At 39.6% G+C, this 12,626-nt stretch overlaps 1 protein-coding gene across 3 annotated transcripts in view; it reads right to left on the reverse strand.

The window, feature by feature from the left end:
• Positions 1 to 2,763: 2,763 nt before the first annotated feature.
• Positions 2,764 to 12,626, reverse strand: part of LOC107043863 (carboxypeptidase D) — a 228,802-nt gene continuing 218,939 nt past the window's right edge. For all 3 annotated transcript variants that reach the window (XM_015265530.2, XM_015265532.2, XM_015265528.2), the window contains one exon: positions 2,764 to 3,578. In XM_015265530.2, the coding sequence (XP_015121016.1) occupies positions 3,381 to 3,578 (198 nt within the window). In that variant the 3' untranslated portion in view covers positions 2,764 to 3,380. The remainder of the gene's footprint in view (positions 3,579 to 12,626) is intronic.

Below are 12,626 nucleotides of genomic sequence, written 5' to 3' on the forward strand. Positions count from 1 at the left end.
AACTTATTGGAAATTTTTAATTCCTACCACCCCAGATTGCAATTCACGGTAGAAACAGAGGTAAATAAGCAATTGCCTCTCCTAGACGTACTTGTAATCAGGGAAAACGGTAGAGTGTTGTTCGACTGGTTCCATAAAAAAACTTAGTCGGGGCGCATGTTAAATTATCTCTCTTGCCACCCATCCCCACAAAAAATTAAAATTGTCATTGGTTTGGTTGATAGGATTATGAAATTGTCAGACAGCAGATTCATAATGAAGAACCTTTCTTTTGCAAAAAAAGTATTAATGATGAACAATTACCCTAGTGACTTTGTGGATTTTTACTTCAAAAAACGCGTTCAATTGTACAGTGCACGACATCAAACCACAGTTAGCCAAGAAAAGCAACAAGAGATTGAGAAGACTTTGGTATTGCCATTTTCGGAAGGTGTTACAGCTAAAATCAGTAGACTAGCCAAAAACATAGGCTGGAGGGTAGTTTCAACGATTACGAACACATTAGGTAAAAAACTTTTTAGAAGCGTAAAAGACAGAATAATAAAAGATGATAGGTCCGACGTTGTTTATTCAATTAATTGTCTCGATTGTCAGAAGGTAGTCTACATTGGTCAAACTCGCCAATATTTAAAATCCAGAGTAAAACAGCACATTTATTCAGTGACGAAGAACGATGTGGGTGATACTGGTCTCTCCAGACACTCGAAAGAAGAAAACCACACTTTTGATTTCAAAAATACAAAGTTAATTGGCCATGAAAAATGTACGAAAAAGCGTGAAATCCTCGAAATGTTTCAAATAAAAAAACAACGGAAAAATGCGGTGAATTTTGTTACAGACAGAGTGAAATTTCCTGGAGCATATAACTCCTTAGTTCATAAATGACAGAGAAAGCGCGAACTCTGTCAATTTAATGAATTTAAGGAAAAAAAAGTGAACGGGAATGTAGAAGAATGTTGATGGAAATATGGACATTGTCCCGTCATCTAACGGTGACAATAGACTCTTCCAATCGCCCGGCTTCGAAAAAATTCGATTACCGTCGGGCCAGTGCGTCACACGGCACGTGTAAATATCAACAGTTGCATTTCCAGAATTCGAAAGACTAGAATATTGACTGACAAAATGAGCGTGAGTTCAGGTTTCTTAGAACATTAAATAGTAAAATTATATGAATGTTTCATCACGATAACCTTAGGTTTGCCTCTGTATTTCCTTCTACAATTGTGTTGTGGTTGTTCTCAACAGGTGTTCGTAACCTCACTTAACATGAGAGACGAGAGTAAATCGACTTTATTTATGAGAAATTTATGCCAACATCCGTATTTTTAACGATCAGTATGTATTATTTTTTATAATGATTCCGTTGCTATATTGAATTTTGTGTATAAAAAGAAATTTTTCTCAATTGGTTTAGAAGAATAAATAAAAATCCCCTGAGGAGGACTTCCCTGGGAGTCGCAACGTTGGGAAAATTTAGACTTTGAGACATTCGTTACTTATTCAGCTATCTTCAAATTGCTGAGGACCGCTTAGACCATTCTTCAAACATCAACAATCATGAAGTATACGAACGGTCAAAAAAATACTACAAGAATGTACGATTTTTTCATACGTGAAGGCCGATAGAAGTATTTCTAACACTGCTGCTACGTTCACCTCGTGCTGAAAAGTGCCTTTTCGTTTACTCATAAACGAAAAGTCTTTTCGTTTACTTGTCAAGGAAAAAAGCACGGTTCGACCACTCGCGGAACGTAACATCACTGTCAAAAAATATTGGTCGACATATGTGAGACGGAAATTTTCAGCTCATGTGATTGCCAACTTTACACTCATGATAATTCTGTTTCACTCGTATCGAAATAAACTATTTTGTCACTGCTGCTAGGTTCACCCCGTGTCGAAATGTACCTTTTCGTTTACTTGTAAATGAAAAAAGCACATTCTGGCACTCGTTGAAGGTAACATCACTGATAAAAAATAGAATTCAGCCACATGTGCGACAGGTTTGTCACAATTGTGAAGTTGGCGGCCAGAAGTGAACCCGAGGTATCGAAATATAGTATTACGTCAGGAGGCTATTTTAACTAATGGGTCGGTAGTAGCATTTCACCTAACTAGTTGGAGAATGACGTTTTTGGCGAGTGAGAGGTTTATCGTTCAAACTACAAGTGAGGGCTGTAATCATACTCGTGAAAACTGTAATTGAAATAGAACGTTGTGCGTAAATTTTTTTATCACACAACGCCCGTAAATGGCTCGGCATGTATAAATCGTCAGTTTACAGACAGGCGTGCTACAAAAGTACCATTACCTAACGAGTTGGTAAATGACGTTTGTTACACGCCTGCCTGTAAACTGGCACTATACTCATGCGGCACGTGTTACAAATGTAATTTACTAACGTATACGTTTTATCATATTGCGTTACTGCATACGTTCGGAAATACGCTATTATAAACGACAAGCGTGAAATCGAAAATTACGCCAAAGTTGAAATGGAGTTCAAATTTCTTGATCACTACATTTTATGTCAATATTTGATGCAATATACCCCATACTTTTTTTCTTTACCAAAGAAACTCAAGAAAAAAATGCATAAGAAATGTTTCTGACTCTTTTATAAGCAGTATTATATTTATTAATATTTCAAGGGCATTTGAATACACTATTGTCACTTGAATGAATGCACTAGGTATCAAGTATAATCGTAAACGTTCAATAAAAAAAAATATTAATGAATCAAGAACCCATATGTTTTTTCTCTAAAACTTTATTAACCATATTTTGTAACAATATTTTTTTTCTTATGCGTAAAAGAATTTCATTATGATCAAGGGATAATTCTAGTGTCCTCCACAAGTTGCACTAAAATACTCAATTAGTCAATAATAAATAGTTCCTTACGTATCAAGTATAGATAAAACTACGAACTGAAAAATGTTCTAATCGTATTTTTTGTGATTTCTTGAAGATGTGATGAGGGAATAAGAGTTCATTAGATACACAAGGAAATTTTCGCTTCCGAACATTGGTGATAAGACTTTTCAGTCCCTAAACTTTGTGAAAAAATTAAAATAAAAAAAAACAATTCTAATTGAAGATTTAAAACTCAAAATCTCTTAAAAACCCAAAGTTATAACATTCTGACTGATGATTCTGATATTTTGCGCCAGCCTATCCCACCGCCTCACCCCGCCGTACCGTAACCTTTCCAAAAAATCAGTTATTTTATTCACGAAGGACGTTGATCACATTTTGTGTCGTCTCGCAATGAAAATAATGACCCCGAGGATTTCCCTTGGACCTAGATAACGCATTAACGACACAATCACCAAGAGAAGTACAACACTTCGTGCTGCCGGTTGATAGGCCGACGATCAGCCAAACAAATTGTTTACAAATGAATTGAAACCACTGCTGATTGATGAGAATATTCCATTATTATTCTCCAGTGTTGATCCTTGATGTCCATTCGCTCCTGGACGATAATGATGTGTATAATCGCGTGTTGGGTATCGTCCGGGTGGCCCGGCATTACCATATTGCTGTTGTCCATCGCCATGATTATCCACTCTCTGTCGAAATAAAGTCAGCAAATATTAAAATCAACTTTCCGGAATTTGATTGCACCTTCTCAGATAACAAAATGTTCCGAGTGCCCGAAAATGACTTCATTTTCGAGACGATTGAAAATATTGACATGAATTGAATTTCATTGGAAAGCGAGGAAAATTTCTGCCGTGAGGTACTCAACAAAGAAAAACAAAATTCCGAGCTACCATAATTAAGTTACTGATGTTAAGAAGAGAAGAGAAGATTAAGCTACCAGAATTGAGTTACTAATTCTAACGTTTTGAGAAAGCATTGTACTGGGAATAAAACAACTGGTTACTCAATTTCAGAACAAAGACTCCTAAAATTCAAAAAAAGAAAGATTTTTTTCGAGTGAAAAAATCTTTCATGGATCAACAACCGTTAGATTCGCAAAACAAAGAACCATTGGGTTCTTGAATTACGAACTTGTAGTTCGAAGTCATGAAATTCTGAAATAATTCAACATTAATTTAGTCAAGTTATCAGGTTCTATACCGTCGATAACAAAGTATTTATAGACATAAGTAGATGAATTTCATAACAGGAAAAATCATGAATTCCAGAACGAGAATGTTTTTAATTTGACAATCCAGATAGCCCAGGCGTCAGGGGTTTTATGACACTGCAAAATCCCACAAAAAGTTTTAATGCGTTAATCGCTTGGTTTTGACATGAATAATAATGTCCTAAAAAATAACTGTCGATTTCGATCGGCAAGTTATTATTTAAATAATCAGAATTCGCAATTTTTTGGTTTTTCACGGTTTCCACAGAAACTATGCGTTCTGCGATAAAAATAGTTACATACAAAATTAATCCCCATGAAATTATCTAAAAAAATTTTTCTCGACTTTTTTTGTCCGATCAATCGGTTTTAAGATACAGCCGCGAAAGACAAACGTCAACTGCGTGTTTAGACTAGGGATGTGAGTGACAAAAATGACCGGTCAAATGACGGTAAATTCCCGCGGTCATGACGCGTAATTACCTTGTCCATAAATCTGACGATTCGGTCAGGAATTCGAAAAATGACCAATTTAATTCTGACGGTCAATTCTCATCTATATAGATGACACACAGAAATTTGTATTCGGTTACTCGGTGTCGGCAAGGTTGCTGGCGATCATAGGGACCCTACGTCGCCACTAGGGGTCTATGCGACACTAGATATGTTGTGGATTAATTCTAGTGGAATTTTTTTATTGGGTTCCGTAGCCCGTGGAGGCGCTGAAGCGCTCTGCTCAAAAGTGTGGGAGATTTAAAATAAATCTATCGTTCTTAAATTGTCACTAAACACTTTCAATATTTATTTCTTTAACACAAATATCTAATGTTAACATTCTATTATATTAATTTCACACAATATCTTGAAATACTTTTTGAAGGTTACACTGAATATTCTTGGGTTTGAGTTCTTCACTCTTTTAAAACCAAGTCGGAAGTGTTTTGTCTTCAAATCTACTCTTACTCTACGACTTCTATTTCTATAAGGCCCAACCCTCTGATCAAGGGAGAGGGGTAGGAAGATGCTAATCAGAGGTGTATTCAAGGTCACTCATTGGTCAGTGGGGGCGGACTTACTTAGGCTTACGTTTGTAGGGAGGGGGAAGGGTGTCTTGGATGGAAGCGCTTGGGCTATGAAGAAAGGGGAAAAGCAAGAGTCTGGGTACTTCCCCAGCCAAATGAGTTGTTGAGGGTTTTATGACTTTCACATCTTGAGCTGAACAATAGGAAAAGGGAACCATAGGAAAGGAACGGAGGAAAGGATAGTTCTTAGAATTTTACGGGTTTTTCCCAGAGGATTATTTTTATGGGTTTTAAAACTTGGGATTTGTTTGCCATTTGTCCAGCACATGTTTAATTATCTTTACTCAGGGTGTTTCGCTTCGGGTTCTGGGAAATATCAGTTAAATTATCTTGTAGGGGGAGAGATTCAAAATACTAGAAATTTAGGAGTTAGGGGATTTTTGTTCGGTGGGGGATTTAACATTGGCTAGTTACCTACGTAACAGATAACTAAATTCGTTCAGCAAGCAATTCAGGTGAAGAGCTGAGCGAGCTAGATGAGGGAGCCGGTGGCAATTATGAGAATTAAGGAGAGAACTGAAGATGAGCCTCATCCAGCATCCTCCTAATTTTACTATGAAGTTTTTGATCAAAAACATAATATATACAGAGATATATATTTAATTAACTTTGTTGACGTTCATTAAGTTCATGAGTTTATCATGAATGATCCCGAGAATCGAATTTATGATTGTTTTGTAATTCGTTCCAATAAACATTCACTTTAAATTATGAAATGCGATTTAATTCCTAACTAATGAAATAAAATACCCAAAAATCTGACCGAAAAATTACCAAAAAGAAAATGACCATCAATTTGCATCTATATAGAGGAATTTTGATCATTTTCTCAAATTTTTGACGCTGGTTGTTCATGACTGTCATTTTGCATGGGGAATTATCTCGGTGTCAGAAAATCGTAAGAAAACGGTCAATTTTGCCTGACCTGACCGAATGGAGAAATGACGGTCATTTTACATCCCTAGTTTAGACGCGTCACATGCTTTAACGTACCTACTACCTGCGGTATCGAACGTATTAATTTGTTCCAACGTTATTACCCCTGCTGCCTTGTCAGGTGCACTAAAAACGGGATAAAAGGACAGAAAGTGGAGTGAGGGGGGGGGGTACAGGTATAAACTCGCAGGTCCAAAAATTCCGACATCGTACCCTACGTGTTTCAACTAGTTTCTTCAGTGTTCAGGGAACTGTACAGTGGAATATTTCGCAGCCATGGACCTTACAAAGCAGTGTTTTATACGTGAAAAAGGAATATGGAGCAAAGAAAGCCACGCTAACTTATCTAGACCAGCTACAGTTCCAGTGTTTTGCTAAGGCTGCTACGAAGACATTGTGTAATATCTCGTCATTGCCTCCAACTTGGGAAGCAGCCAGGCAACACAGCTTACGAGTTTATCACCAGATTCAAGCCTGGTCAGGAAATCATCTCAATCCCACTGATTGGGGATGGAAACAATTAACCAACGAACTATTACCCATCCCCACTACAAACGCCGCAGCTCCTCAGGAACTACTGAAGACAATTTCATGTAAATGTTTCAAAGGATGCACTGGTAACAGTGGCTGCAGAAGAATAGGCCTGTATTGCTCAATTTTGTGTACTGGGTGCCAGGGGACGAATGGCTTCAATATAAATGTCGACATTGATATTGATGAAGGCGTAGACGAATTAATTGACATCGATGTTGAGAAATTCTTGGACGTTCAAGTCAGTGAGGAATCAGCCAGCGAATCTGAATCAGCAGATGATGTCGGTGATTTGCGCTCTCCAGCTCAGAAAAAACGAAGAGTTTATTGACAATTTTCGAAATTCACAAAACCTATTTGTAATGAATAAACCAACTTATAATTATTTTGTGATGCCACTGTGTTATCATTATTTTGTCCATTTTCTCTTAGATTCTCGTAAGTCAGTTCATATCCGTTATTTTGGCTAATTTCATTATCAACATTTCTTTTTTATCAACAACTGCATCATTTATTACTTTTTGTATTGAAAAATCATTCTCGTAAGTGCTGTTTACAATAATAAAGAAATTATCACATTAAAAATAGGCACGGGGACGTATGGTTAGTGAAAATAAGCGCGATGTAGCACAGTTTGATCAGTTTCGCGGGTTTATCTTAAACACGATTGATCGGACAAAAGAAGTCAAAGGATTTTTTTTTTTTTATAATTTTATGGGGATTAATTTTGTATTGTTTGAAATGCAGCTAAAATCTCCATATTGTTCACGGTCAACTACCTCGGCCATCTCCGAAAATCTCCGTGACCCTTCGGGTCAACGGACACAGGTCAGCGTAGCACCCGGTAGAGAAAAACATACAGTAGCATTCCGAAAATCAGCGAGTTCATATCGAGTAGCAGTTAGTGTTACGGTATCGTTTCAGTAATTATATAATCGAGTCAAGCTCATAGCATTCAACATTTAATACTTTCGTTCAGTACATCACCACATTAATTAGTTCAAGTTCAATCATTATCAGTGAATCAACTGTATTTGAAGACAATAGCAGTGAATTTAACGACTATCAACATTTATAATTGTGCCAAAGAGTGTATTTAAGACGTTAACGAAGTGGTTCAATCCCACTAATAAATGGGAATTTTATAATTCGTCTCAACATACTTTTTTTTCAACATTTCCCTCCACATTTTCTCCCACATCCACCCTAACTCCAGTTCCTCACCAAACAGTGGTCCTTCGAGCCGGATCGTGTGTTAAAAATTGTGAAAAGTGCTGTGAAAATTTAGAAAAGGACGCCTCGTGCTGAATAGACGGGGTTTACACGAGCCACTCAACGGACAGGACAAAGGGACAGTTACTTTGTTTACATTCCACAGTGGTGAGGAAATAAACAAGGTACCACTTAAATCCAGTGTCAAAATCGGGAGTGTTCGTAAGTGTCGAATGTCTCTGAAGCCCCTCAGCGCTTGGCCCACGTGCACCATGCAACAGGCGACTTACCGAGTGTCTGACAGTCGGTAACTCAACGGCGATCAGCACCACCTCAACAGTCGATAAATTATCAATATCGATAACTTATCTCAGATCCTCACCATGATAGACGACAGTCATGTTAACGACCCCACTGAGGGAGGCAATCAACAACAACACATCACGGAGGAAAATCCTCAGACCACACCTGATAAGGGAGCAGAGAATTTCAACAATCAAGATCAACAACAGCAGAAGCCAAGGGGAAACCAGAGATTCCAGGACTGAGAGTTAAGTATCATTTCCTATTATTATTTTGGCAAGTGATACGTCTCTCACCCTGTGTTTCTCCCCTTAGCAATTATGAACAAAAAGCTCAATTCCGACCGAAGGAATTTACGCCTCTCTCGAGTCGACAGAATGCTCACCAGAAAGCTCACCAGAAGGAAGAACAGTACCAGTAGGTCGTCAAAGGTTCGTCAGAAAGAGACTCGACCTTCAGAGAATCAGCCAGTCCAACAACTCCACCTCCAAAGAAGGTCATCCACACTGGAGACAAGGAGCATTTGTGGAATCAATGCACATCACACGAAGAGAGTGATGTCAGGAAATCTCCAAGCAGATGAAGGGGCAGAAGAAGTAGGAATCAACGCCCACACTTGCAAGAAACTCACAGCCAGACTGCCATCAGTCTCACATACCAGTAGGGATCGGTTTTCATCAAGAATTTGAGTAAACTGATTCAACTATCATCATCCTGATCCAATCGACACTAGTAGAGGGACTGACAACTAAGGCGGATCACCCGTTATGTCTTGAAATCGAGCAGAGGAATAAAGTAGTTGGCGCCAACACAAAGCAATGATTGAATACCAAGGAGCACAATCAATTGCAAAGGTTGTTTACCGAGAGTTTCTCCAGTGGCCACAAGAGAACGTTCGAATGATCAGCCGACAGAGCTTCACCGAAGAACAGGGATCCAGGCAAATCAGCAACTCAATACACAGACAAAAAGCATAGCTATCAACGACCAGATGAGCAACGAGCAGAGAGTAAATGAGCACTGTATTATTCGATTTAAGTCAAGGACATCAGCATCAGTGCTCAGAGAATCACCATTCAAAGACTCACATCAATTTCACTAAATTGACGAGTCAAATCCCTCGATCTGCAGAGATTCAACGGATCAGAAAATTCAACAAGAAGTAAGAGGCACGGGGATAGAGAGAAAGAGACATCAATATCATCAAAACTTCCTCCAGCATATTATCTACCGCATCATGGAGCTCTGAGAGATGATGCAATCATTAAGCAGCTACGAGCTCCTTAAATTAGTTAGAAGAAATTCTACAACACAAGCAACCCTGAACCAAGAAATCGAGAGGTTCAGGAAATTCACCAACGAACCATCTGCAAAGTACGTCAATACAGAGCAGCTCAACCTGTACCACCTACATCAAGGTCAGACTCTAGACTGGATCGAAATTAATATAGTCACCGAGTCGAACATGAAGCAGAATCAACACCTCCAAGCCCGGGAGCGCAGGAAACAACTGAATCGAGAGGTAAAGTATCATTTTTCCATTATCAATGTTGACAAATGATACCGCCCTCATCCGTTGTTTTATTCCCAAGGTAAACCAACATCAGAGGAAATCAGGAGAGAGCCCATCATCGAAAGGATCCACGCCTCTCTAAGGGGCACCACCTTCCAGTAGGAGTCGAAACACTCACCAAGGGTCGTTACGTTGCCGACATCAAACTACAAGATAAAGCAGCTTAACTCGACAACAGTCAGCAAGAGAGTAAGGTCATCAGATGTAACCCAGATCAACGATTCATTGGGTTGAATCACTCCAGTCGCCATTCAAGAGAAAATTCTCAAGAATCCAGAGAGGTTCGAACGCAGAAAAGGCTATCAACGAGCCAGCATCAACAGTAATGAGACCATCACCAGAATAAGCGACAGGTCAGGTGTCAATGCTGCCCAGGACCTGTTCTCAGAACTAGAGAACTCCAACAAACGATCTGCAAATTCAGCAAATTCAACAATAGGTCGTCATCCACAGACTCTCAACGTGCTCCAGAGGAATTTATGACTTCTCTGAACCAACTCAAATGATCCTCAACTACCGGTCGTCAGCAGCAGCAATGATAATGGAACCTCAATTCAACGAGCGATGCTTGCCAAGCACAAAGAGATTCAGCACTCATCCCTAAGCGAGATTGCGTAACATCAAAGGTCAACCACGACTGGAGGAATTCGCGACTCCTTAAGCTCACTAGAATCTATAGCGAGACGTTCATGTGGAATTCACCGTCACGAAAATTCGGCTAATCAGCAATCCAAGTCATTCAACAAATCGATTGTCACCAATTGTAGTCGATTTCATCAAGATATTCAACGACAGACCTGAAGCAGAGGATAAAGGGAATAAGGTTTCATTCACCAGGAACTTACAACTACGGTGAGGCGGACATTCTCAATGCCCCCGGCATTGGCAGAGAAGAGATCATCACCATGATGCTTAGAGCCACATCAAATCGCTCCAGTGAATTGTACCTCTATAGACATCACCGAGACAGCTAGCAAATCATCAATAGTAGTGAGCAGAACCTGAATGTCCTGAATAAATCAATCAAGACCTTGAAGACTGGCCACAATCAACAATCGATGCTCCAGCCATGGATATCCCAGAGGTGGCTAAAGAAGCAAAACCAGCACCAGCACATCCAGTTGTAATTAAAATCAACGAAGTCGGAGACCTACTCACCAGGTATCAGATGATGGCTGAATTGCTAGCCATAACAGCAATAATCAACAGAGCAATCGACAGATTCAGGAGGCAGCCAACGCCCCCGGGACCTGTCCTGACGACAAGAGAACTCAACGAAGCGAGATTATTTTGGGTAAAGAGAACACAACATCCATACTTTGCTCCAGCTTTTCGAGTACTTCAGAGAAATCACCAACTACCGAGAAATCAACTAGCTAAGCTGATACCAACGTTAGAAAATGAAAGGATCATGAAACTTGGGGGACGCCTCAAGAACTCGCAGCTAAATCCAGATGAAATTCACCCAATAATCTTGCCTCGCTAGTCACGCCTTACCACATTAGTCATCGAAGAAGCTCACCGCAAGACCGCGGAGGGACTCAACTCACTTTGACCTACACACATCAAAGGTATTGGATAATCGGTAGCAGAGGTACAGTTAGAGCATACATTCAACGCTGTACCATCTGCACCAGACACCGACGAAGACAGGCCCAGCAACAAATGGGTCAACTACCAGCAACGAGAATCTCACCAGCAAGAGCATTTCTCTACACGAGGGTGGACTATGCAGGACCATTCGCCATCCTCAAATGGAGACCAACGAATGCACAACCAGCATCAGTGCACATTCTGTCTCACAGTTCTCGTGTGCTTCACCACATCAGCAGTTCACCTAGAGCTAGTTACCAGACGAACATCAGAACAACCTCCAGACGATGATGCAGAAGAAGCTCAACAGGAGTAGACTCACCATCAATTCATCATCCCTGATGATGAATTGCCCTCGGGGTGTTTGAAACGCAGCTAAAATCTCCATATTATTCACGGTCGACTATCGCAGTCATCTCCGGAAATCTCCGTGACCCTTGAGGTGAACGGACACAGGTCAGCGCGGCACCCGGTAGAGAAAAACGTACAGTAGCATTCCGAAAATCAGCGAGTTCATATCGAGTAGCAGTTAGTTGTGTTACGGTATCGTTTCAGTAATGATATAATCGGCTCATAGCATTCAATATTTAATACTTTCGTTCAGTACATCACCACATTAATTACTTCAAGTTCAATCATTATCAATGAATCAACTGGATTTAAATTTGAACNCGCGGCACCCGGTAGAGAAAAACGTACAGTAGCATTCCGAAAATCAGCGAGTTCATATCGAGTAGCAGTTAGTTGTGTTACGGTATCGTTTCAGTAATGATATAATCGGCTCATAGCATTCAATATTTAATACTTTCGTTCAGTACATCACCACATTAATTACTTCAAGTTCAATCATTATCAGTGAATCAACTGGATTTAAATTTGAACACAATAGCAGTGAATTTAACGACTATCAACATTTATAATTGTGCCAAAGAGTGTATTTAAGACGTTAACGAAGTGGTTCGATCCCACTACCCTGGCGATTGAGGTTCCATGGTACATCCATGTTGTAGCCCGGATGTAGCATGGATGTGCATGGATGTCATTTTAAGGCGAAAAATGGGCCAAAAATGATTGGAATATAATCAAAAAATTATTTAAATGCTGATAGACAAACAATTGGTCCCAATTAATACCCATTAATAGGTTATTTTGTATAATTAGGAGAAATTATTGATGGTGTGCTGTGTGGTAAAGAAGTTCAGATGGGAGAATGCCGCGAGATGGCGCCAGTGTTAAATTATCGAGTCGGCGGTAAACTGTCAGCAGTCGCAGGCATATTTTTTATTCTATTTCA

This window comes from Diachasma alloeum, unplaced genomic scaffold (assembly GCF_001412515.2).
Source record: "Diachasma alloeum isolate Michigan unplaced genomic scaffold, Dall2.0 Dall_scaffold_00647, whole genome shotgun sequence".
Taxonomy (NCBI): Eukaryota; Metazoa; Arthropoda; class Insecta; order Hymenoptera; family Braconidae; genus Diachasma; species Diachasma alloeum.